General features: G+C 41.4%; 2 protein-coding genes across 9 annotated transcripts in view; both read right to left on the bottom strand.

Annotated features, from left to right (window-relative positions):
• Window positions 1-27,824, bottom strand: part of ELF1 (E74 like ETS transcription factor 1) — a 129,723-nt gene that overhangs the window by 58,480 nt on the left and 43,419 nt on the right. The window contains exon 2 of one of the 8 annotated variants that reach the window (XM_089775452.1): window positions 13,274-13,396. The exons of 5 other annotated variants lie outside the window; for them this stretch is intronic. The gene's annotated coding sequence lies outside the window, so the exon portion shown is untranslated. Of the gene's footprint in view, window positions 1-5,925; window positions 6,473-13,273; window positions 13,397-21,307; window positions 21,438-27,824 lie in introns of those variants that run through there. 2 more of the 8 variants (XM_075918945.2, XM_006124376.5) reach the window with 2 other exon arrangements.
• LOC149525750 (histone H4-like) lies at window positions 558-2,857 on the bottom strand. Its single transcript, XM_089775454.1, is given in 3 exon segments — window positions 558-889; window positions 892-1,038; window positions 1,041-2,857. Coding segments are annotated over 3 exon segments (273 nt in total). The 5' UTR covers window positions 1,114-2,857; the 3' UTR covers window positions 558-836.

A 27,824-nucleotide genomic window follows, 5' to 3' on the forward strand; every position in this document is an offset into this window, starting at 1 on the left:
ACCCCAATTCAGCCACTGCTGGTCAGTCTCAGCAGCGGCTGGATCGGGAATGCCTGCAGCAGAGCAGCTGGAGTGCTGCCGGGTTGGTCCGGTAGCGCCGACCCTTGGCGCGGTGAGACCAACCCGGCAGCACCCCAGCTGCTCTTGGGGACGCCTGGGGCAGAGCAGCTGGGGTGCTGCCGGGTTGGTCCTGCAGCGCCACTCCTTGGCGCTACTGGACCAACCCGGCAGCATCCCAGCTTCTCTGCCCCAGGTGTCCCCAAGTTTGATACTGATCAGCGGCTGACTCCAGGAAGCCCGAGGCAGAGCTGCTCTGCCCCGGGATTCCTGGAGTCAGCCACTGGTCAGTTTCAACAGTGGCTGAATCCAGATGCCTGGGACAGAGCAGCTGGGTCGCTGCCGGGTTGGTCTGGTAGCGCCAACCCTTGGCGCTGCGAGACCAAGCCGGCTGCACCCCAGCTGCTCTGTCCCGGGTATACCCAAGTCAGCCACCGATGAAACTGATCAGGGGCTGATTCCAGGAAGCCCGGGGCAGAGCTGCTTTGCCTCGGGCTTCCTGGAATCAGCCCCTGATCAGTTTCAGCAGCGGCTGAATCAGGGACAGCTGGGGTGCTGCCAGGTTGGGTCCTGCAGCCGCAAGGGGCAGCGCTATGGGACAAACCCGGCAGCACTCCAGCTGCTCTGCCCCCAGCTTCTCCGATTCAGCCGCTGGTCAGTTTTAGCAGCGGCTGAATCGGGGAAGCTGGGGGCAGAGCAGCTCCAATGTTCCGGTTGCCCGGAGCACTTCCGGGTTCCTGATGGTGCCGGACCATCAGGAATGCCGGACCATCGGAGTTTTACTGTACATCTATAGCAGTCACTGTTTTCTGCTTCGCGTGCTCAGTGTAACAGCATCTCGGATCTCGTTCTCCAGGAACACCTTCAGCACTCCCCAAGTCTCCTCGTAAATGAGACCAGAAATGCACTTCACACACCCACGATGCACCAAACAGCAGATAGCTGGCTTCATAATATCCTGGATGTTATCCCCCAATACATTCTATGGCACTTAGTGCCTCCTTTCCCGAGACCCTTACCATGACCAGACATATTACCGCTCCAGCCCAGGGGCATTATAGACAAACACAGCTTCACATACACTCACCAGGGAAAGCCATGGTTGCTGTATATGTAACCTGAAATGGACATAACTGTTTTTCTCCTCTTCAAGTTCTGTTTGCTTAATTTATTAAGTTTGATCAAGTTTCAAATTTTTTTAAAAAGAATTGTCTGGGTCATGTTACAGAACAAAATTATATTTTTTGGAACATAACTCATCTTTATGAATTATATGGCTGGTGCTTAGCAGTTCTGTGAACCCTTTTTAGTGACCAATTAATGCAGAATTTTTCAAGCTCCATCCTTCTGTCAGAGATGGTGGGCAGTGAAGGGAGGATGCATGGGTTTGTGGGATTTTGAAAAGAAGGCATGAAAATTATGGGAACCAGATGAAACCATAAGATGGAAAACATTGCATTACTAGAAGTTGACCTCCATGCTCCTAGTTACCCCATGTGATTTGTTTCAGCTGCATCAGGCATCGCAAAATCTTCCCAAGAGACACTGTGCTGAATGGTGCCAATCTGCCCAGTGGGATACCTACTTACAAGCACACTGCATTCTCCAACAGTATAAGCTCTCCTGGTTAGTATGTACACTAGGTGACACAAAGAGCCATGTACACACAAGTAATGAATTAACTGCAGCAGCTGTATGTCAGTGTAGCTTTGATCAACATAAATTTGTGGTACAGGCATGGCCTCTTCTGTTATTGTAAAGATAGAGCACCTTGTGAACTGTCAGTATTATTATTAGAAAAATGTTTCACTGTTGTTTCTTTTTGATAGTGAGTAGAAAGCAGGTTGTTCCTATAGCTCAAGGATGTATATAAATCAGTTAAAATGCTAATAAAGCATGATGATTGTGTTAACGCACATAGTACTTCCCACTTTATGATCCACAACCACATATTATTAGTCCCAAGAAGAGAGAGAAAAATATTATACAATAAACTTATTTCTATCACTCAAAACTACAGGCTAATTTACCAGGTTAGCAAGTAAAAACAGAACATTATATACACAATTAACTAATAAAAATGAATAACCACTTAGTCTTAGCTAAAATTGAACTACAACCTCTCCCCGAGTTACGAACGAGTTACAGACCAAACAGTTGGCCGTAACTCGATCTGTTCGTAACTCGGACCCCATTGAGTTACACAGCTGCTGCGCTGTTCGTAAGTGCGGGTCGCGTTCGTAACTCGGGGACCGCTTTTACGAACGCTCCATGGGAGCTTTGGTCATAAATGCGAACGGTCGTAACTTGACCATTTGCAACTCGGGGACCAACTGTATACTGTTTATTCATGTCTCTCAGTACCTGAGAACCTTCTTCTGCTTCGCCTCATTAAACTTGTAGCCTCTTGGTGATCCTTCCAGAAGATCAGTTTAGTCAATTTACACCCTAGATATATTTTCAGTGGTAATGCTGCAGAAAGACCTAGGACTTCATACCTTCTTTGCTAGAGTCTAAGAACTCCAACTTTCTCCCGCATTAAATCCCACCCCCACTAACTGACTGCATATGTTTTCTGCTTGAGGCCTTTCTTATCAAAATCTGGTCAGTTCAGTAAAGCTTGTAAGATGCCTTCAAAACTGGCATTCCTGGTAGGAACGTTAAATTTAGTTTAATCAACTAGTCGATAAATTTTCCATTGACTAGTCCAGTGGTTCCCAACCTTTTGAGGTTGTCGGGCGCTAGGGGGCATGGCCGTTCGCCCGCTGGGCGCCAGGACACTTGCACGCCAGGGGGCGGCCCCCCCCATAGCAGCATGCCCGGGGGCGGGGCCCCCCATAGCCACGCGCCCGGGGCCGGTGCCCTCTCCAAGGGCTGCGCGCCCGGGGCCGGCGCCCCCCCCCCCGCAAGCACCGTGCGCCCCCCCCCCCCCGCAAGCGCCGCGTGACCGGTGCTCACCGTGCACCATGTGCCCGGGGCCAGGCCAGCCCCGAGCACCTGGCGGGCGCATGCAAATGCCCCCGCGGGCGCCATGACGCCCGCGGGCACCGTGTTGGGGACCACGGGACTAGTCGATTAATCAATAAGCCAGGGAGCTGCAGCAGGGTTAGCTCCCACCCTGGGAGCTAGCCCCACTGCAGCTCTGCCTTTTAAATGTGTTAAGAGCTGGCAGGCTCTTAATACATATAAAAGGCTGAAATGCAGCAGGGGGGACCTGCACAAGCCAGGACTGCTGATTCCTGACTAGCACTGGGTCCCCTCTGCTGTGCCCCTGATTTTGAAATGTATTAAAAGCTAGCAGGCTCTTAATACATTTTAAAAACAGAGGCACAGCATTTGGGACTGGGCACGAGTTGGGAATCAGGTGATTCCCTGCTCACGCCTGGTCCCTGCTACCTCCCTGCGCCCGTGGAGACGGTGCTGGGGGGAACCCACTTTTAAGCCAGCTCCCTCCAGCACCAGCTCCTGCTCCCCCACCCTTGCTGCCTCTTATAGAGGCAGCAAGGGGGGAGGGAATGACTAGTCGAGGGACTAGTTGACTATCCAATAAGCTTTTGCTTATCGAATAGCTGACAAGTCGCTTACATCCCTAATTCCTGATTTATATGGTGATGCTGCACTGTTGTCATTCAATGCTCTCCCACACAGTACTAAAACTCCAAATTTCAGTCACATGTAATAAAAAGTTCTCCCTTCATTTCATGATGATTAATTTATATAGCCTTTATGGCTTCATCATTTAAGCACTGTTGCAAAACATCAACTTGATTCCAACAATAGGAAGCAGAGTGTGCATCAATGCTGCACACTGTGGTAGTTAACACCCATCAAATTGAGCAAAACCAAAACTTCACTACATCATTACTCTTAGTACTGGACTCTGGAGCCTATTAAAAGATGCAGTCAGAACACCTAGGGTAAAATGTTCCAAAGGCATGGACAAGCTGCTGAGAAAGCTCTCTACCACCAATCTTCGAGCATTCAATTCCTGGGATGAACAGCAACACATCCCAATTTAAACTCATGGTAAAACACAAGATATGAGAGAAAACTCTCTTTCAGGCTGCTGATTCCCATTTCATACAGGTTTTTACAGATCATCACAAACACCATGAAATGATTTTAGAAAATATAAGAATGTAGATTCATGCAGCACCTTAAAGACTAACAAAAATATATACATATATACAGTGCTTTTTTTGTAAAAAAAAAAAAAAAAAAGAGGTGCCGATACTCTTTAAGACCCAGCCAACTGTTGGCCATTTTCATTACAAAGGTGCTGGTACTCTCTGTTCTTTCCGGGTAAACTCTGACTGGAGGTTCTTTCCAGGTAAGCTCTGACTGCGTACTGGGCAGTACCATCACGAAAAAAAGCACTGCATATATATAGTATCATGAGCTTTCATGGGCAAAACCCATAATGATCTGAAGAAGTAGGTTTTGCCCACAAAAGCTCATGATATTCTATATATGTATATATTTTTGTTAGTCTGTAAGGTGCCAGAGGACTACTCACAGCTTTTAAAGTTACAGACTAACACAGCTACCACTCAGACAAATAAAGAAAGTACATCTGCAAGAGTTACTAATGTCAAGAGTTAACTGACTCTTCAAAAACTGGCTAAACAAAATCTAGTGACAAGGTTTAGTTTACAGAATGTGAATCAATAAAATCTGAACACTTGTGTAAGAATTCACACAAATCAAATGCTTTAATTTTTTGCAATGCAAAAGGAGCATATACATCATTGACACTTACGCACTAAGTTCCAATTTTAAATAATTATTTCCACTTCTGTTAAGCTGCTGTCTCTCTGTTCTAGAATTACCTGGCCTAGACAGCAAGGATTGTCCTGAATGAGAAATGTTTGATTTGACCAGTGGAGGTAGATTTCTATAGCTGCCAATACGTAGTAAAATTTTGTTTAATGCATTTGCATGCCTGGTAATTTGATGGGGCATTTGACAGTTGTACCAGAATGTGATGGAGGCTGACTACCAGTAACTTGTGAAGTTTGTCATCTGACCAGGATAACTAACACTGTCCAACCCCAACTCTTGCTTCTGATCTACGATTTATTCCCTTTTAAGTTTAAAATATAACTCTCTGTTCTGAAAGGATCATAGTTTTATGTATCCTGCTATTTTAGGAAACAAGATTTCCCCTGAACTCTATTTATCCAATGATACTTATTACAAATGGGTTAGTTCTTTAAAGCCTACTGACAAACCCTTTCCCATTGAAGGCTGTGTGATTTGACATGGACACACGTATCTGCATGTTCCTTCTTGCAGGATGAGGGCCCAATTTCTTAACAGCATATCATTATTTAATTTTCCCAGGTAAAACATGTGCCATTAAACACCAAAATTATTTGAAAGTGACACTATTGTATTAAACAAATGAGAATCATCCATTCTATGTACAAAGAAAAACAGGCCTGCAAAAATGTCCACTTATTTCATTGTTTTGCACATTAGCAGGAAGAAGAGGTTTCTATCTTAATTTCTTATTTCGCTGTTGAATCCTGATCACCAACAGCACACTGTCAAACAAAATAAATTATTCTTGGAAATTAAGCATGTTGTTCTGTAATGTATATTCTCAACAATATTTTGTACATAGATTCACTGTAAATGCCATGCATTCAAAGCTTTGTTTTCACTTATGTGTGCCAGTTTAAAAAAATACAGTCTATTCTGAGCAAAAGTTGTATATTTTCCCCATTAACAAAACACTTCCCTCTTTGCCCCTTCCTCTCCCCTTCATTCACATTTTGATATTTTGTAGGCCTCTGACATACTTTCATCCACCATGAAAGTTTCCCAAGAGACCTCTGCAGGCCTCAGAAATGTAAACGATCTTACCTTTGCTGAGACTCTAAGGGACTGATATAATAGTGCAGACTATGGAATATTCCTCTTGTTTTTCTCTCATTTGCTGTCATCTGTAAGCAATATAAAGAGTCTAAACCCTACTCTGGAGCAGGCTGCTGTTACTCAGCTAGACCTGAAATTCCAGTTCTTTTACATTGCTATCTACTTTCCTTCATTCGTTTGCCAGTCCTACCCTGGTATCAGATTACATGGAGCCAATATTTATAGCACCTTGCAAAAGAGTCATACATATCACATACCTACATCTGCCTGTACCTGTTGCCCTCATGTTTAACCCTTTTTAGCATTAAAGCAAACTTATATGCTCAACTTTGTCATTTTTTTAAAAAACTGGTCTCGTGATATTTTTTCTTTTGCCAGTCAGCTGAAAGAGTATGCCCAAATACATCCAAAAAGTTATATGGACAATTGTTACCATAATTTTATAATCCTGTAATTTAACCTTAAGACCTTCCATTGTAATGCAATGTATATCATATACAAAGATGTTGAAATGCCCATAACAGTGAATATATTCATACAGCAAGAAGCAACAAGGTTTATTTATTGTAACAAGAATTATTTTATACAAATGCCTATGCCTGCTATAGTTTTATTTTTATCTGAGAAAATACCCTCCACAAAAACTTAAAATACAATATTTGGCATGTAAGATGATCAGCTCTAGAATCTAACTATGTAACTCCACGTGTTCCCTCTGACTCCAACACTGCTATGTTACAGCATGAGCTAACTACATTTTTTTCAACATGTGACTGGCAGACATAGTTATTACAGTTGGAATTTCTGGCCCACAACAATTTCAAGGCTGTTCCTCTGCCTTCAACACACGGGACTGCCTTAGGCTTGTCTCTTGCTTGCCTCCCTGAGATAATTCTTATCCCATCTTACCCTTCAAGCCACATCTGCATTTCTGGGAAGACTGAGACTCCGAGGACGATCTTCTGGCGTTAGATTTAGTGGGTCTAGTAAAGACCCGCTAAATCAAACGCTCAGGGTGCCCCAGGAACTCCTCATAGTCACAAGGACTAAGGGAAGTTGATGGGAGAGTTTCTCCTGTTTACTGTGGGGATCTCCCCAGAAAATTAATGCAAGGTACATCAACTTTAGCTACGCAATTCACATAGCTGGAACTGCGTATCTTGCATTGATTTTCTCCACCAGTGTAGTAGACCTGACCTGATTCCGTTTCATCCAGAATCTGCCTTGCACATCTACTTTCATTAATGTAAAGTAACATGTTAAAACAAGCCTATAAATAAAATATATAAAAATCAGATAATTTCTCACTCAGGCTACGTCTAGACTAAAAGCCTTCTTTCGAAAGATACTTTCGAAAAAGCCTTTTTTGAAAGAGAGCGTCTAGACTACATGATTTTTCGAAAAAGCGGCTTGCTTTTCGAAAGAGGATAGACACTCTCTTTCGAAAAAGCCCTGTTTTCATTCAATAGCGGCCCCGACTCCCAGCTGGGAGCCTCTGATCACATGCAGAAGCCAGGCGGAGGGAGTGGTTGGGAGTCCCAGCCACTCCCCCCGCTCCCACCCAGCTTCTGCTAGCAACTAGAGGAAGTGCCTGCCGGGGCTCAGCTCGTTGGACTCCAGCTGCAGCCAGTGGCTGCCCCGGCCCTGCAACGTCACTGCGCCCCACCTCCGGCGCGAGACACGGACCTGCCGCTTGGGTCCCTGCTGCAGGAGCGCTCTGGCTTTGCCGGCTCAGGACCTGCCCCATGCACAGACCTGACAGCCGCGCCCGGAGCACCATGCGAGGTCAGAGACACACGGCACGTGCGGGTGCCAGGTCCTCATCCTGGGCAGGCAGCTCCTGCGAGTTCCCCCCACACACAACTCCCCCCTCGAAGACCCCACAACCCCCTGTGACCCCCTGACACCCCCCACATGTCTTCTCACAACTTCCCCTTGTGAGCCCCCCTCAATACCCCACTTCATCCCAGGGTGCTTTGACAGACACCCCAATATCCTAAAAAGTCAAGCAGTGAAGTGTCCCTTGTCTCTGTTTGCTAGATGCTGGGAATGGGCAAGAAGGGGTGGATCACTTGTGGTTCAGAAAATACCGGACTGTTTTTCTGGCTGGGCACTGGACGGAAGCCTGGTGGCGCCTCCTGTGGTTATGTGCTGAAGCTGGGCGGGATTTTTGTGTGTGTCCCCCCGTTTTTTTTTAGCCCGTGTGATGGATATTTTTTGGGAGACCATCTGGCAACCCTACTTGTCATGTAGAAGTGCAAAGCGAACTTAGAGTATGCCACCTGGTCTTCAGGTAACAGGCAGTATTAAAATAGAAAAATGTAACCCATACGATCTCACTATTAACTGAACAAAGCAAGGAAGTTCAGACTGCATTTATTTTTAACTGAGACTATATCTGTTTGATTAGAATTTTGAATATTTTTATAATATGAGAGAATGATTAGGAAAAGTCACAGCTGTAGACACAAGTGTTTAATATAACTCATATGTTAAATTTTATCTTTAAATGTTCATTTTCTACATTTTAAAATCAGTGCATCTGCTTTATATCATTAGAGATCAGACAACTTGCTAATATACAATAGTAGTGGAGTTGTGTGTCCCAAAAATGAGTCTAATTTATTTAGTGGGACTCATTAACTTTTAAATTGTTTACCTTTTCAAAATTAACAGAGTTCATATGTATAACAATAAGAAGCGCAAAATCAGAGGATACTAACCCCTGTCATGTGATGGGGATTTTGACCTTTTATAACTTTAATTTTGAGTAAATAGGGCCAAGAATATAAGACAAGTCTGTTAGTGGCAACCCTGACCATAGAATCACAGAACTGGAAGGGACTTCAAGAGGTTAGCTTGTCCAGTCCCCTGCCCTCATAGCAGGACTAAATAATATCGAGAACATCCCTGACAGGTGTTTGTCAAACCTGCTCATGTCACACCCAGGAAAAAAACTATAACATAGCAAATGATACTATCACAATGTCTTGGTCTGGAAAGGAACACAGTAGAGTAGTGATAGAAATGTAGCTGTTAGTCTGGGGTAGTTGAAGCAAAATACAGGACAATGTAGCACTTTAAAGACTAACAAGATGGTTTATTAGATGATGAGCTTTCGTGGGCCAGACCCACTTCCTCAGATCAAATAGTGGAAGAAAGTAGTCACAACCATATATACCAAAGGATACAATTAAAAAAAATGAACAAATATGAAAAGGACAAATCACATTGCAGAACAGGAGGGGAATGCAGGGGGGGGGAAGGAAGGAAGGTAAGTGTCTGTGAATTGATGATATTAGAGGTAGGGAGAGTGGGATGTTTGTGAGTTAATGGTATTAGAGGTGATAATTGGGGAAACTATCTTGGTAATGGGTGAGATAGTTCAAATGTTTGTTAAGTCCTTGTTGGAAAGTGTCGAATTTTAACATGAATGACAGTTCAGAGGATTCCCTTTCAAGTGCAGATGTAAAAGGTCTTTGTAGCAGAATGCAGGTGGTTAAGTCATTGAGAGAGTGTCCTTTCTGGTTAAAATGGCAAGAAACTGTTTTCTCTTTGTGATCTTGTCTGATATCTGTTTTGTGGGCATTAATCCTTTGGTGAAGTGTCTGAGTTGTTTGTCCAATGTACATAGCAGACGGACACTTTCGGCACATGATAGTACAGTAGAGTACTGGAGGAGAAGCCTGTAAACATTTCCATGTTTTCCTTGAGGCAAAGCATGTTTCAGCAGAATTGGAAAGGTTGACATTTTCTATACTATTGCATGAGGTAGGCCCAGGGCCTTTGGAGAGCTAGACTATGTCTGAGGGGAACATGAAGAGAAAAGCAAACTACTGGACAATGTCATTCAAAAATACCTTGAGCCCATACAAGTATGTCTAATTGACAAATTTGTATGTGCAGAGCCAGTGACAAATGAGAAATACTAGTTAGTGAAAGAATGAAAATGCATAATATTAAAACTCTATACTAAGGTATAAGGATAAACTACACGTGTCAAGAAATATAAAAAAATCAGGTTATCTGCAATACATATAGAGCCAATAACAACATAAAGATGTTTACCACGCAAAAATGGTGACAGCGTCCTTGAGCTTAAAAAGACTCATGAAGATTGTATATGAACACAACAAAACATGTACTATGAGATTTTAGTCCCTAATTCCATCTACTTATCAAACATAATATACATGTTGTTCAAAACAAAAAGCTTACAATTCTCCTACTGAACCATAAAAATACCATAAGCAAGTTCTTAGTTACTAATTCGTTAGACCCTACTAATTTTTTTATCTGCCTTTAAATACTGATTAATTTTTACCAACTTCTTTGCCTTTTCAGCAGTTAGCCAAATATAAAACTTTGATCAGATCAATCCACTATTGATTGATTTGGAATTTTCAGGGCAGTGGTGCAAATCTTTTTAAAACTGACAGTTCTGAATTCAAGAGTTCTTTGAGAACATGTTAGCATGGATGCACATGTGCGTGAGCTTGGAATCTTTTAGTAGCTGTGCTTGTCAGGGCCATGAATGCACCCTGTGCCTTCTTATGCTCCGATGAAAGAGCTAATTTGCCTGTTACTGTCAATGGCAACAAACTAGAACCTACAAACTAGAACCTGAATTGTCTCTGACCCAATTGAGCTTTGTCTGAGCTTCAAAGCCTATTTTATGAAAAAAATATATTTACTTGTAAGTTTAATTCTCAATTTTAAATGCCAATTGAAGGTCTAAAAAAAATGCATGGTGGAGTTACACAACCATTAAAAATAGCAGGCTCTAAGGAGGGGTAGGGAGCCCCGGATCCAGTCCCTGGCTTGCCTGGATCTGGCCCCCGCGGCTTGGGGCTCCTCCCCAGTATTGGGGAGCCCACACTGGCACTCTAGCTAGGGTTGCCAGATGGTTGAAACAAAAATACCAAACATGCCCCCCCCCCAAAAAAAAAAAACACCGGGAAAAAATTCTGTTGAAGGGAAAAAAAAGTGGGGGGAGGAAACAAAAACAACAAAAAGGACTCCAAGGACTTATTAAGCAAAAAAAAATAAAATAAAACAGCATTAAAACAGCATGTCCCCTTTAAGAGTGAGTGCAGGGATAGGAACAGGGGAGTGGTTGAGCACTAAGACCCATGGGAAGCATTGCTTCCCCTAGGTCTTTTGGCCAGCAGCCATTTTGTGCTGGCAAAAGCATGGGGGCTGGGGTCGGGGGGCTGGGGGTGTTGGGGTCCAGGGTGGGCTGGGGGGGGAGGGAAGAGGGCACTGAGTGTTTGTAGGGTTAACAGGTGCCCAGCATTTTCACCTCTTAGCTGGGGAAAATTTCAGAAAATATCGGACATCTCAGGTGTCCAGTATTCCCTGAATTTTTTTACTGAACAGGAGGTGAAAATACCAAACTGTCAGGGTGAATACCGGACACCTGGCAACCCTAACTCCAGCCCTGCAGCTCCTTTGCGTCCCCCCCATGGGGTTGGAACATCTAGGATTGCCAGGTATCCAGTATTCTACCGGACAGTCCAGTATTTTCGTCTCCTGTCCGGTAAAAAAAACATTTAGAAAATACCGGACACCTGAAATGTCCGGTATTTTCTGTTTTTCTCCCAGACAGGAGGCAAAAATACCGGGCACCTGGCAACCCTACATACTCAGCAACTGAGCCCAGCCCCCGGAAACCCCTCCAGACATCATCCCCTGGGGCCCTGACCTCCCGCCTTACCTGGTTCCATAGGGAAGCTCCCTTGTGGCTTGACCAAAAGAAAAATATGGCCACTGGCAAAAAACCTCAAGACTTGAGCAAGGGGAAGCAATGCCTCCCCTGGTTCTTAGTGCTCAACCTCTCCTCTTCCTATCCCTACTCTGACTCTGCATGCAATTAATGGGGCCATACTGTTTTAATGCTGCTTTTATTTATTTAGCTTAATAACTCTTCGGGTCCTTTTTTTTTGGTTCAACAACTTTGGTCCCCCCCACCCCCAACAGAAATTTTTCTTCTGTGTTTTTTTTTGGGGGGTGGGGATGAGGGTGTTCGGTATTTTTGTTGAAACCATCTGGCAACCCTATTTGCTGCTCTTATAAATAGCTCTTCTGTGTCTCTGTTTTGCCTCCCTGTTTTCAGAAATCATGACTCCACTGGAACTAATTATCTGGAGTCATATTCTTTTGAAAGATTTCTTTAGGTGACATATGTAGATAAGTGGATTATGCTAGATAGTAGTGGAATCAAATTTTTGGGAGGTGTTAAAATATTCAGCACCATACTGTTCCAAAAAGGTTATTTAATGAGGGCAGGGGGCAGGGAAGAGAGATGAAAGGTTTAGCCAAGAATCTCTCTGGAAAAGATGATTAAATAACATGCAAAATGAAATTCACCAGGATTATGCACAAAGCATTTATGTTGCTTCAAAATAATGAGGGGAGAAGCTCATTACCTTTCTTGAGTAGAAATACTTCTCCTACAATAGCTTGTATAAACAAGAATAAAAGGCAACATAGGGAGAAGCAGAATACTAAACAGCACCAGCAACAGTGTAGGTTGATAGGAAACACTGGTAGATAAGGGAGTGGGAGATTTCATAAATGCCTTCCTTTTGGAAAAATATTTAGCAATGAATTCTGAAGACATTCGTTAACTTCAATTTAGTGTACCACACGGATGTTTAATGATGCACACTTTAAACAAAATATACAGAACTCCTTGGTCTTAAAAAAGTGGGGTGCCTATTATAAATTGGGAGCAGCAACTTTGATAATAGTGCTTGAAATATTTAAATCATCTACCCAGTTCATTTTTTTATTTTTTATCCGGTTTGTGATCCTTGCAACAGTCCTTCACCACACACACACACTCTTTATACACCCGTTAAACCACCTGCTTTTTAATACTAAGAAATTTAAGGTGGCTTTATGTTCATTTTTGTTTTGGGGAATATTTTTGTTCCTTGTTGTCTCGCAGGCCCCAAGTGCATTCCTAATTCAATCAACTTTCCAGAATCGGAGCCTAAATGCATAACTCCGTAAATTTATAAACTGAGTTTTATTACTGGTTCCAATACCTGGTTACTAGACCACAAAGTTTATTATCCTTCTTGGATTAACTATGGTTACTACATTATTTGAAAGAGTTATAGAATTGTTTTTATGAAAATGATATAGTAAGAAAGTTAAACTTGATAAAATGGCTATATCTATACAATTTCAATTATAATTTTGTGTAACTGTTCTGAACTTTTGAGTAGCTCCCTCTGCATGGATAGCTTGAACTTATAGAATAGAATCATAGAATACTAGAACTGAAAGGGACCGAGAGAGATCATCAAGTCCAGTCCTGTGAACTTACCTTTCTCCTCCTCTAGAGAGAAGATAAAGAATTAGAAATCAAACATGTTTAGGTAAATGTGGATTGGATTAACGTCTTCCTTAGGTGTAGGGGAAAGAAAGCAGATTCACTCGCCAAACACATCTGTTGGGAATTGAAAAAAAAAAGTTTCTCAAATGTTAACTGGAAACTGAATTTAGAAACAATAAAAAACAGATGTGGCCCTGATTGAGAAAGGTAAGCATCACACCTACAGAGAGACTTAAGTAAATAAATGGGTCTTGCTACAACTTGTAGGTAGTACAGAGATTGCTTTCTAACAAGACAGCCATACTTTACCAAACTGAGGGATTGCAGAGGAAGCACTCTGCAGCTAAACTATTTTACTAATGCTGTCTATTTTAGGCAATTATAATGCCTCTGTAACCATAGCATCTAGGACTAGATACAGAAGAGTCTCCTTAAAATTCTCTGTAATGAACCTTGCTCTTCATCATTTCTGTGATCAGACACGAAGGCTGTCAATTAATCACAAGTAGTGTATGCAATTAATGCAAAACAAATTAAATTTAAAAAGTTGTGACTAATCTCAATTAATTTTAAAATAATTATTTTGGAGATTTTTCAACAACATTTTCAAATATATTAATTTCAATTACAGTACAAGTTTTGTTATCTGGCATTCATGGGGAACAGGAGTTGATGGTTAATCATATATGCTGGTAACTGAAGCTTTGCACTGATGATTCATCAATTTTTCACTGTATACTAGCCATAGTTGCAGGATGGGTTAGATAATATTCAATAATGGTATTAAACATGAAGCACAACATGAACAAACTTCACTGCTGCAAGTCTGCAAACCTGACTTCAGCAAGCACCAAAAAAATCAAACATGATGCTGGATGGCTACTGGAATTTTTCCAGTTAACTGAAGGAAGAAATGTACTGCCATCTATAACAGATGCTAGTTAATCAAGTTTTCCAGATATTAAAGTGCCAGATAACACAGCTTGTGCATGTTATATTTTGTATTGTACAGTACACTCTCAGTTTATGTTACTTTATTACAAATATTTGCACGGTAAAAAAGGTAAACAAATTAAATTGTATGTTTCAATTTGCCTCACACAAGACTAAGATTTGGAAACTGTTAGCTATTATTTGTTGAACTTGACAAGACTAAACACATGTTAAAGGTACACTACTTTGTTTATACTAAGTTAGGGTATGTCTACACTACAGCACTAATTCGAACTAACTTAATTCGAATTAGTTAATTTGAACTAAGCTAATTGGAACTAGTGCATGTAGACCTAAAAACTAGTTCGAATTAGCATTTTGCTAATTCGAACTAGCATGTCCACATTGAGTGGACCCTGAACCGAGGTTAAGGATGGCCGGAAGCAGTGCCGACAGGGCATCAGATTAGGTCTTAGAGCGTGGAGCTGCTGCCTCAGGCTAGCCGAGGGCTGTGCTTAAAGGGACCTAACCCCCGACCCCGGACAGACAGTTCTCAGGGGTTCCCCGCTCACTTGTCTAACTCGATGAGGGACAGCAAAGCAGTCCTGGCTTGGAGTGCCCTGAATGCCTGCAATCGGCACATCACAGCACTCGGCCATCAACCCGGCTGCACTTGCCGCATGCTGCCATCTGTGGGGGAGGGGGGGTCAATCGGGGGGCTGCAGGAGAGCTTCCACCCCGAGGAGCCCACAGAGCCACCCCAGTCCTCCCCATAGGGGGCTCGTTCCCCATTCCTCCCTCTCCTCCTTCCAGTTACCCTTCCCTAGTCCCCCTTCCTGATGTACAAAATAAAGGACACGTGTGTTCAAAAATAGAAACTCTCTTTATTTAACAAAACTTGGGGAGACTGGGAAAAGGAGGTGGGAGAGGGGAAGAGAGAGGGTGGGAGAGGGGAAGGCAACTAAAATGATCAGGGGATTAGAACAGGTCCCATATGAAGAGAGGCTAATGAGACTGGGACTTTTCAGCTTAGAAAAGAGGAGACTGAGGGGGGATATGATAGAGGTCTATAAAAGCATGAGTGGTGTGGAGAGGGTGCATAAAGAAAAGTTCTTCATTAGTTCCCATAATAGAAGGACTAGAGGACTCCAAATGAAATGAATGGGTAGCAGGCTTCAAACTAATAACAGAAAGTTCTTCTTCATAAAGCAAATAATCAACCTGTGGAACTCCTTGCTGCAGGAGGCTGTGAAGGCTACAACTAGAACAGAGTTTAAAGAGAAGTTAGATAAATTCATGGAGGTTGGGTCCATGGAGTGGTATTAGACAGGGGGTAGAAATGGTGTCCCTGGCCTCTGTTTGTGGAAGGCTGGAGATGGATGGCATGAGACAAATGGCTTGGTCATTGCCTTCGGTCCATCCCCTCCAGGGTACCTAGTGCTGGCCGCTGTCGGCAGACAGGCTACTGGGCTAGATGGACCTTTGGTCTGACCCAGTACGGCCGTTCTTACGTTTATATGTTCTAAGCTCAGGGCTCAGGGTCGGGGATCTCACTGGACCACCTTGATTTTCATGCAAACCTGCACCTGGGTGGCCAGGCTGGCAGCTATCCTGCCCTAGACGGCCACTTTCCTGTGTCTAGTGCGGAGGTCGTGGACGTTGGAGGCTTCCCCCCAAACCTGTATGAGGTCGCCGATCTCCGCACTAGACCAGGTGGGCGCCTGCCTCCTGCGGCCCCGGGCAGGCTCCTGGGAGCCGTCAGCCTGGTCCCGGGAAGAGGCGGAGGGCTGGGTGGCAGCGGGTTGCTGGCTCGTGCCGTGCCAGGTGCAGGGTCTGCTGGCTGGGTGCTGGCAGTCTTGCACCTGGCACGGGCACCGTAGCCAGATCGTGCCCCTTTAAGGGCTCCGGGGCCAGGAGGGGGGCAGACACATTTCCCTGGTGGTGCCCAGAGTGGCCACCAGGGCAAGCTGGGGAGGGCTAGCCTCCCACTAGTTCGAATTAAGTGGCTACACAGCCCTTAATTCGAACTACTTAATTCGAACTAGGCGTTAGTCCTCGTAGAATGAGGTTTACCTAGTTCGAATTAAGCGCTCTGCTAGTTCGAATTAAGTTCGAACTAGCGGTTTGTATGTGTAGCGACTATCAAAGTTAACTCGAACTAACATCTGTTAGTTTGAATTAACTTTGTAGTGTAGACATACCCTTATTAATCAGTGATGGTTGAACCTTCTAGTTTGGCACTCTCAGGACCTGACTGGTACCGAACCAGAGAATTTGCCTAACCATGGGAGGTCAATATTGTCTAGCATCATTACAAACACTTCCACTGCTGAGAAGGCATTTAGGGGTAAATTAAAGCTAAATAACAGAAGAGATCACTGAGAGCCAGGACTTGTAGCTGTAAACAAATTTTATAGGACTGCAGAAAACTTGGCCACACCCATAAGTGGTCAGCCGGCTAACTATAATCATGCCAGACCACAGATGTTGCCGGATCAGAGAGTGCCAGACTAGAAAGGTTCAACCTGTACTGCCAACTGCAAGCATTCATAAATCATGAGTCCACCAGATGGTGAGATCTGCTTAAAAATCACGAGATTTTTTAAAAATACACCCATATATTTTTTGTTCTTTTAATTAATTTTGTTTTTTTAAGCTTTAGGTATATCAGTTCATATTTTACCTACAGCTATGACAGCCTGGAACTTACATTTTAAAAAATGAAAGCTGAGTTTCTCATGTAATCCTGTGACAGATGTCAGTGATTTAAGAAAAACACCAATCAACTCAAGAGTATCAGTAAAATCATAAGAGCTGTCAACAGTGCTATTAATGTGCTAAATATGTCTAAATCCTGACCGAGACAAGACTGCAGGAAAATATTCTTAGGCTTTGTGATAGGGTGTGCCAACCCCATACTGAGCCAGAAGCAGTCTGTCAGCACTATCTGGCTGAGGGAGCCCCACTCCCACAGCCCTGCATGGCATTCTCCACTGGAGGACCAACATAAAGGCCAGTGGAGCAGCTCAATCTGGGCTGACCATCACAGAGGAAGGCGCTGCTGCCAGAACTCAGGAGTGGGAGCAGGAGGCCACAACAGTAGGGTTACCAGGTAGACACCCCAAAATACCAGACACACTTGATCATGGGTGGCGGGGGAAGGGACCAGCCGGGAGGGGGGCAGGGCTGGCCGGGAGGAAGGGGGGCAGGAGGCAGGGCTGGAGGGGGAGGGTCAGGGGCCATGGAGCTGGCCAGGAGGAAGGGGGGCGGGAGGCGGGGCTGGGGGGCGGCGGGGGCACATGTTGAGGGGCCTGACAGGCTCAGCACCCTGCCTCTGAGGCCTTATCTTAAAATTCCTGTCACTTTAACTATATCAGCCTAGTTAAAGAGGCAAAATACAGTCTTAATTCAGTTATGCAGCTATAATTATTTCATTTTGATGAGGGAAAATAAAAGCTACATTAGTATAAAACACCTTGTATCAGCATACTTAAACCTACACTACAGGTTTTAACAGCACAGCTATGTTGGTTAAGGGTGCAGTTTTAAATTAACATAATTATTCTATTAAAACTTTTTAAGCATAGAACAGAAAATCAGCAGGACTTAGGCCTAATCTACACTTAAAAGTTATCTTATCTTTGTACATTGCTCAGGGCTGTAAAAAATTTCAGGCTCTATGCAATATAGTGATGCTGACCTAACCACCACTGTAGATATAGCTAGGTCAACCATCTACATTACAGTGGTATAGTGGCACAGCTGCAATCTCATAGCTGTGCTGCTGCAGTAGAGTCATAGCCTAAGCCTCCAAGTCTGAGAGTCATTTTTGTAAACGGGACTTAAGTGTTTTTGAGAATTGTATTCCTTGTCTAGAAACTATGGTGTGATGTTAGATCAAATACTCAGTTCAGTCCAACTAGTTTAGCACATGTTTAACATGCTTTGACTAAAGTTCAAGTTGATAATAGTTTACATTTAATTAACATTCTAACATTGTACCTTTAAGTCTAGATAAGGTTTGAGAGAGCTTCTAGATTTGTACTGTAGAGGAGTATTAGTTCAACTACAGTTTTAAAAAGTTGATTTTTCTAAATTCTCCTTAAAAGCCCACAGTGAAATCTAAGTCAAGGACCAATAAAATTATAACTGAGCAAAAAAATAGACTCAAGACTCTGAATAAGCAGTAAATTCTAGTGAAAGTTTACAAGTTTACTCACAGAAAACTTAAGATTTTCTTCCCAGGAAAACAGAGACAAAACTTATCTGAAACTGATATAGGAAGATTGAAATCTTTGGATTTTTAAGCTTCCCTGACACAGAACTTGAGCCTCCTAGTAATGAAGACCTTTGGTATAATCCATAGACTTCCTGAGGGCTTTCTTTGTGAGGTAAATTCAGAGACCTCCTTGCACATCCACTGTGTGCCATAACTATTCTTCCAGGTGAAGAGTGCCAGACCAGCAGAATTCAAGTACAACCTTTAAACAGTGGAAGACAGTTTGGGGATTAAGGTCACATCTTGATAAAGTACTATTCTATGAGAGAGCTTTTTTACACTGACTCACAGTTTGGACCACACCATGTGACCAGCATTAACTCCCCAGTCTGGGTGCTGTGTGTACAAAGTGAAAGGTTCTTAGTTCACTTTAAATTAGTCCTCTTCAAACAGGGCTAGATGAATGCAAACTAGGAACCCTTTGGTTTGCACTCCATTGTCCACATGGGGAACTACAGTGCATTTCTGTGTTGCATACTGTTATTCACACTAGGGATGTCAATGAGTAGTCAACTATACGATTAACTGATAAGCCTAGGCTTATCAATTAATCTTGTGGACTACTTGCATTCCCCGCCCCTTGTTGCCTCTATGTAAGAGGTAGCAAGAGGGAGTGGGGGACCAGGAGTTGGTGCTGGGGGGATCTGGCTTAAACGCTGGTTCTCCCCAGTACCCAGTTCTGCGGTGCCGCCTGTCCCCCGTCTCCCATGCTGCTGCCTCTATCAGAAGCAGCCGTGGGGGAGGGGCCATGGTAGCCTCCCACAAAACAGCCTCTGTCCATGGCAGGCCTGAGTTCCCCACAGAGGCTACTCCGCATCCCATGGAGCAGCCTCTGTCAAAGGCCTAATGCTGACCAGGTAACCAGTTAATCTTTTACATCCCTACTTAGAAATGAAACCATCATGCATAAGCTCACCCACACCTCCAGAAAAAGAAGCCCTTACAGTGAAAGATACAATACAAGGCCCTGGCAAGGATGAGCTTGGCACACATGAGAATTGCTTTAGCTACTTCCTACTTCAGAAAGGAAATTTCTTACTAGGCTTTTTCTATGCCATTTCAGCCTTTTCAGCCTATACAGGTATTTTTTCAGTCTTCAATAGAGTTGATCACACTTAGTTGAGTTATGATGTATTTCGGGCCCATAATCCTACACAACCCTGGACATAGATGCTATCGTATTGAGAAAGTCAAGATCTGCCTGTTGGAGATTCAGTGTTCACAGCTGCAAACCAAAGAGACTGGGAAACAGGGGAGGAGTGAGGGGGAGGGAGACAGAAGGCTACTACTAGTTCCTCTCCTCCATGGTTGGGTGAGCCTATAAACTACTACAGGAAGCAGAGATGAAATGAGCACTGTGTCTAGGTATCTAGATATCCTACTGTATCACACCCATATTTTTCTCAAGAAGAGATTCATCTCACACACAGAATGGCAAAGCAAGTGAAAACTGAAGTTTAAAATGAAAGCTGAACTGCAATCTTAACACCTTTCACAGTCCAAACTGTAAAAAACTGGAAAGATATTTTTAAATTCTAATCTAATTCACCCACCCCTGCACACACTTTGCATCTCTTTTGAACTTAAGATTTGATCTGTGTAGTCAAAGCCTCAGTTTAGCAATAAACTGTGGTTTAATAAAATCACAACAATAGAATTTTTAAATTAATTTTTGGTATGCGGTGAAGGGAGTAGAGGCAAAGGCATCACTTTTTCTAATAAGAGTTTATGGATGGTACAGATAACCTGTTTATCAACCAAGTAAAAGGAGCATCTGACCTTGTTGATTAGCCAATTTTGCATCCTAACAGATCTTTAGAGAGCATTCACATTGTCTGTAGCAGTGGAGAAAAAAGTATAAAATCACCTGATACAGATTAATCCATGTATGCAATGTTGTTGTAGCAAGTGTTCCTAGAATATTAGAGACGGTAGGTAAAGTAATTATTTTTTTACAAGACAACTTCTGTTCGTGAGACAACTTTTCAACCTTACACAGAACTCTCTCCTTTAGATCTGCTAATCCATGTTCATACAAATAGTTTCAAATGCAAGGAGGACTTTAAAATGTAGCATCCACAATCTCCTCAGGTCAAACCTACTAATTACCATCTTTCCTACAGCAGGAGAGAATAACCTCAAAAAATTTCCAACTATTTTACAGCATCTTAAATCACAATTCACTTATCCATATAGGATACAGAAAGTAAACGGTTTTATTAATCCATAGATGATGGATACATAAGGAGGTCAGACTCAATGTCCAAGCTACAATTTTGATAAATCATGCAATCATAATATATGTAAATTAACAATTCCAGCTAACTGCAAGAATTCAAAAGTCATAAATTAGGCTCCAAAATAATGAGTTTTGCTTTAAAATCAGAAATATTTTTTAAAATGATAAGTTTTAGATGCTGCTTCTTTATATGCTGTTTTTTTAGCCTTTGGGACATGCTTGTTATGGTTTTCAACTTTTCTCCAATATCAATAGGAGCTCTTTGAAAACATTATAGCTGAGATTCTCTCATAGAAGCAATTGAACACAAGAGATGTGGCTTTATGAAAACACCTCACCAAATATCACAGGACCTGGAGATGAAAATTGAAAGATTTAGCAGCACTGCGGTTCTTTAACATAAATAAGAAATCACAATATCATGAAATTTCTAGTTACCCTCAAATGGAAATAACCCTTTGTGTATATATTTTAGGATCCTCTAGCAACAGCTTACTTGCTAACTTCTTACAAGTTTCTGTCTAGATTTAAAAGAACTACTGCGTTAATGCAGTAGACAAATTAAATATCATACCTTAGTTCTGTCTGTTATTACTGACCACTCCGGTAGTTACTGTTTTATAGTCATTCTGCAATAGGTCAAATATTCTCCTCTCTTTTCAATTACTCGCTCAATTCTGATCTTTAATCTTAGATATACTTATAAATGGAAAACAAATAGATTTAATAAAATTTACTTCAAGAAGCTGCTTGTTACCCAATGTCTGTCTGTGACAAAAACTAAAGTAGAGTCATCTCTTAGTACATCTGTTCCTCTGGTGGTGGTTTAACTGACAGGAAGCAGAAACAAAGATATGGAGTCTAAATGACAAGTGTTTCCTGCCTTCACAGCTACATCTTTCTTTCTTTTTAACTTGTTATAAAATAATACACTAGTCCTTAAGTGTGACCAGCAAGGATATAAATAGCAGCACACACAGCAAGATGAAATGCTCAAAAAGCCTGTGACTAACATTTTTTCAAAATAAGAGGGCAAAAAGCTATTCCGACACAAACCTCAGTCAATTTGATCAGATGTAACTAATCCAACTTTATTACAACTGTAATTCTCATGAAACCATAACCATAATATTAAAACTCTTCAATTGTATCCCTGTACTACACATATCACTACTACATAGGTTTTAGTGTGTGGCCTTCTACAAAAGCAGCTACTAGACAGCAGAATGTTGTAGCAGTCAAAACACCGTATCACAGATAAAAAGAAACAGAGGTTAACCATAAATATACAGCAGCCAGTGATGGAAGTCATATTGATTAGAATGTTCAGAGGGAGCTCAGACTTTAAAACATTTAAAAAAATGCTGAATGTAACAATTTTCTACTGGGATTAGATTAGATTAGATTAGATTAGATTAGATTAGATTAGATTAGATTAGATTAGATTATCAAACAGGCTTTTTTAAATGTAATTTTTAGGATTCCACCACAAAATAATGAGGAAGTACTTAACTCAGTGCCAAAAAACAAACAAACCCAAAAGCATAGTAAGAAGCTAGCAAGCAAAGGCTCAATGTGCAGACTGACAAAGCAAATTTTCAGTAGAGAGAGGCACAACGCTGTTACTGCTGTAACCAGGCTCCTCAGTTTTTAAATGACTATATGTTCAAAAAGCCCCTTTGATTCCACAATATGTTATACCTGAGGATCCCTATGAAGGGAAGTCATCTGCCTGGTTCCAGACTCCCTTCAAAATCTACACTAATCAGAAAGTTTCATTTTCTTAGTTAGTTGGCAACTTAAAAAAGAAAACCACATTGTTTTTAAGGAAAAGAGGAGGAATGGAGAGAAACAGGTGGGTAAGAAATGCCATACAGGCTCTTCTCCATTATCCTACTTCTCTCACTGGTCTGTTGTCTTGATATGATATAAAAGTGAGGAAAACAAAATTTAGACTGGATCTCTGAAAGGTTAATTGTTTCTAAGAAGGTACTATAACCTACATTGCTCAATTGCTTTAACTTTAGACAGAACAAAGCCACTGGAAACAATGGCATCTAAGAATTTTACACTCCTGCCCTCACCATAGCATCTGAGTGCTTGCTGTACATATAATTTCAGTAGTAACATCAAAGCGCCTAATGTACTTCATGGAGTCAGCACTTTTCCTTTATGGTGTGAAAATTCTGCTTGGAGGAGGTTTTTGGGAGGGAAGAGGGTTGCTGACTGACAGGCTTTTGGAAATAAAAGGGGTGTTCAACTTCTCAATGTCACTTTCTCGTAGCACTGGGCATGGGTCACTTGCTGGTTTAAACAAAAATAAAAGGTGGACTCTCTGTAACTTGAAGTCTTAAAACCACGATTTGAGGACTTCACTACCTCAGCCAGACATTATGGGTCTATCACAAGAGAACATGGGTGAGGTTCTGTGGCCTGCAATGTGCAGGAGAGGAGACTAAATTATCACAATGATCTCTTCTGGCTTTGAAGTCTGTGATGGAAAGGCGTTCTTCAAGAACATTTTTGCAGTATTTCCTAAAGACAGCCAGACTCTCGATTTGTCTGACCACTTCTAAAATTGTTCCTTTGCCAGAGTCCCATGACATATAATGCTTTAACCCCAGTCCTCACATGCTTTCATCCTTAGCTTTGCAATTTGCATTGATCCAGAGAAACACAGCAGTCATGGTCTTTCATAAATTAAAAAAAAAAAAAAGTTTCTAATGTAGCCAAGGATTTGAAAATTAGGAGCAAGGCCTTCAAATGGCATTGGAAGTTGTCCTGGAGCCAGTGGAGGAATGTAAGCAGGCTCATTGCTACAGCATCTCTTATATAACATCTATGAGAAAAGTAGCTATACACTGTATGTTATCACAGAAACATGGGTCCCACACTTCGCAAATACTCAACTAATCCATAACATCTAAAAAAATGAAAAAAATACAAAACAATGTTTGTTCATAAATCCTTCAAGCAGGGGTGGGGGGGAGGGAACCTTGCAGCATAATCTGAATTTTACTAAATTTTGCTGAATAGGCAGGGGGAAGGTAGAGGGTGATTGGAAAAGTCTTTTCAATCTCAAATTCCTACAACAATATTATATAGGCAACAACATATTATAGATTTTCCTCTTATTTTGCAAGTCACATTCGTCAGATCTCTTGCAACATAATTGGCAGAATCTGATGTTTTCCTAGGATAAGTGGAATGTCTGAGATGTTGACATTGAGCCAGAACTGGTTTACATGGGACTCAGATATTACTTTTAACCCTGGAAGTTCATCTGTATTCCACTTACAGAGTAAATATTTTATTACAGCAAAGCTTTCAGATCATAACTACATATTTCCATAATGTATTACTAAGTTTTCCTGCTTGTCATATGATACAAGAAATGTTTACAAGCATAATGGTATCAAATGTGTATACTACCAAATTAGGCAATCAAATTAATGTGTGCCTAGAACAAGCTAACTATTTAATCTAATACAGATAAAAGATGTGAATAAATGAGATTTTTAAATATAATCAAGAATTTGGCATGTTTCTAAAGCTGAATATTTTACCAAAAATTGAGAGAGACATGTCACAAATTCAACAGAGACTGTTACTGATTTAAAATTAAAAAAAAAATACTCCCTCTGATCTTTAAATAGTTATAAAACTGAATATTTACCCCGAAGCAAACTGTCACTACAGTGATGCACCATTATAATTTTGATAGCCAGTTTGTATCATTCAATTGACCTGGTTAAAACTATTGTTGTTTTTTTATTTGTTATTGAGGACCCATTGTCCTCAATAACAAATTAGGGGGGAGGACTAGCTCAGTGGTTTAAGCATTGGCCTACTTAAACCTAGGGTTGAGAGTTCAATCCTTGCAAAGGCCATTTAGGGATTTGGGGCAAAAATTTGTCAGGGATGGTACTTGGCCCTGCTGTGAAGGCAGGGGACTGGACTCAATGACTTTTCAAGGTCCCATCCAGTTCTAGGAGATAAGACAATCTCAATTAATTAATTTAATTGTGTTAGGTGCTGTACAAACACAAAACAAAAAGACAATCCTTGCCCCAAGGCATTTACAATCTAAGTATAAGACAAGAGACAACGATGAAGAATAGAAATAGTATAAGGAAAAAATGAGACAGTATTGGTCAGTATGATAGGCAGTGGTTTCAGCATACCAGCACCCTAGCCATTACCATTTTTTGTAGGCCTAACAGCAAATGAATGTTTTGAAGGTAGATAAGATAGCTTTGACGATGTCGGTAGAAAGCTTTCCCAAGTATAAGAAGTAACACAAGAGAAACATGACTGTTCTTATCTGAAAATTTAATAAGGGGGCAAAGGAACTGGCAATCAGAGGTGTGCATCAATAGCAAATGAGAGATAATAGGTTGGGTCGAGATCAGCCATGAAGAACTATGAAAGTGAATACAAGCAGGACTGAGTAGTCTCCACAAAGCAGCTTTTTTATGTCTCCAAACCTACCAACATACCTTAGTGCCTCAGAAGGGGAACCTAAACATTGTATAGCTGTACTAGGTATGAAATTCATATAAAACCACAAACAAAAGTGAAACCGAATGTGTCCACTGTTCAAGCCCAATGTAGGGCAAGAAATAAACTGAATTAATGAAATGTGTTTATTTTAACTAGTTTAAATACTAAGGATTATGATTTTTTTAACCCCACAGGGTCCCTTTAACAAATACATTGAATAAAGGAAAGGGTTATTTTTTTTACAGTGTTGATGTAATCAGATCACAATAACTATTCTGTTTGCACTGAACTATTCAGTACAATGCAATGAGTTAATATTTTCTCACAGGATTTTTGCAGGCAATCACCAGCAATCAATTTTTTAAATTCTTTTTTGTTTTTACATTGTTCATCTTTATAACAATGTAACATTCTTTACAGTTTCTTTACCTTTCTTTTATAATTTGAAGAAATGTAAGAAGCTGAAGCTCCTCTAATGTCTGCTTCACTCATTTGTCTCGTTATATTAGTGCAAAGATCCTACATTCATTTGAATACCCTGCCTTAGCAGATGGGACTAGCTAGCGTGCTTTTATTGTAGCAAAAAGTAAACAACATCTTAAAAAGTGATAGTAACCCATACATTCTCCTTATGTGTCCTTCCCATATTCGTCAAAAAATAAATTATTATTTTTTGCTTATGCACTTTTTGGGCTTTGTTTGTACCTGCTTCACTCCCCGCCCCTTCCCCCCCAAAAGTCCCAAAAATAAAATCCCATCATTTTCCTCAAGTTGTCTATTTATCATATTTATTTAAACCAGTCCTTATTGTAATCAAAATGTTAATGACCCCATTTCCATCTAGACTATGTTGAAAAGTCCCACTTTGTAAAGGAAGTTAAAAGCTCCAATTTAGAAAAAAAAGTTGGGGGCATGATTCAAAAAAGGTTAAGAGCTCCAGATCTAAACAGATGTAAGAGGGGCCAAGTACAAAACTGTACCAATTTAATTAAATCAGTTTCATTTACACCTCCATTTAAACTGGTGCAAACAGGCCTAGTCTAAACTTAAAACTTATTCCATCATACTTATGTCAGTTAAAAAAAGCCCACAAATAAAACACACACCTTAGTGACATGGCTATACCAGTATAAACCTTTGTATAGATGCACTTCTGCTGACCCAAAAGTGCTAGTGCTAGTATAATTTATACTCCTTGAGAAACTGTTGTAAGTTATGCCAAGGAAAAACACTTTTACGCCAGTGTAAGTTGCATCTACACTGGAAAGCATTGCCAGTATAACTATGTGAACAAAACATTTTTAGTGTAGACACCATCTGCTTTTAGACTAGACTATAGAACTGTAGTGTCCAACCAGGTGTCCAACCAGTTCTGAAGAAATAGCCGCTATAGTGGCTACTGCTATAGCAAACTAGCCGCACTCTATTGGCCAAATAGCCACATTGTTCAAGCCAACTAGCCACACTCAACCGGCCAAATAGCCACTTACGGCTAGTGTGTTGGACACCATGGCTATAGAAAGATCTCAAGTTGAGACAGCATGAGAATTTAGTACCTGAATTCAGATAAAAAGATGTTAAGAGCAGTGTGGATAGAACCTGGTTCTAGTGTTATTACCCCTCCAGTCCATCAATACAAATACCAAAGTTGGATAAGAAGTATAAACTGAGACCTGTGTATAGAATTTAGGCTGTTAGACCTTAGAATAGTGGTAGGCAACGTGTGGTCCACAAGTGGTCTATGGGGGCTCTATGTGTGGCCCACAAGACATTTTGTTTACTATTGCCCCAGCACAGGCTTGTTAGATACCACTGGTTTCCACCTGAATAGGTTTTTTCCTACCAGTATTACTAAAGTGACATGCATGTAATGCCGGGGAATGTGACATGAGGTACCTAATGACTGCCCACACAGACTGTAAGAGCCATGCGCTCCCTCTGCATCCAATCAAAGTGCTGCTACAGCACACATTGCAATCGGCATATACTGCAAATTCTAAGTACACAAGCGCAGTTAGCAAAACTCCAATATCTCGGGAGACTGTATTGTTTATGACAATCTTGCAGCCCACTGAGATGAAGGAAGGTCACTAATGCTGCCCATTCACAAGCCTAAGTTGTTCATCACTGCCTTAGAAGAATACACTGCAAACAAGCTGGCAAATGTCTCAGTACAGTGCATAAAAGATTTAATTCAATTCTCTGTTTCTGAGTCCTAAATTTTCCACAGATACTTGTTTGCAGCAACAAAAACAGGCTCTGCACATTTCCTATTTCACGAAGAGTTCCATTCAATGAAATCCAGTACAATATATAATGGAACCAATACAATAGTATCATCAGCACGATATCTTATCCACAGCGAAGATTCAATCCTCTCATGGATTAAAAACTGGTTAAAAGATAGAAAGGGTATGTAAGTGGCCTGTTTTCAAAATAAAGAGAAATAAATAGTCGTGTCCTGAAGGTGTCTGTATTGGATCAGTTCTATTCAACAAATTCATAAATTATCTGGAAAAAGGGGTAAACAGTGGTAGATGATACAAACTACAAGATAGTTATGTCCCTGGCAGACTATAAAGACTACA

Source organism: Pelodiscus sinensis, chromosome 1 (genome assembly GCF_052426305.1).
Source record: "Pelodiscus sinensis isolate ZL-2025 chromosome 1, ASM5242630v1, whole genome shotgun sequence".
In the NCBI taxonomy this organism is placed as follows: Eukaryota; Metazoa; Chordata; order Testudines; family Trionychidae; genus Pelodiscus; species Pelodiscus sinensis.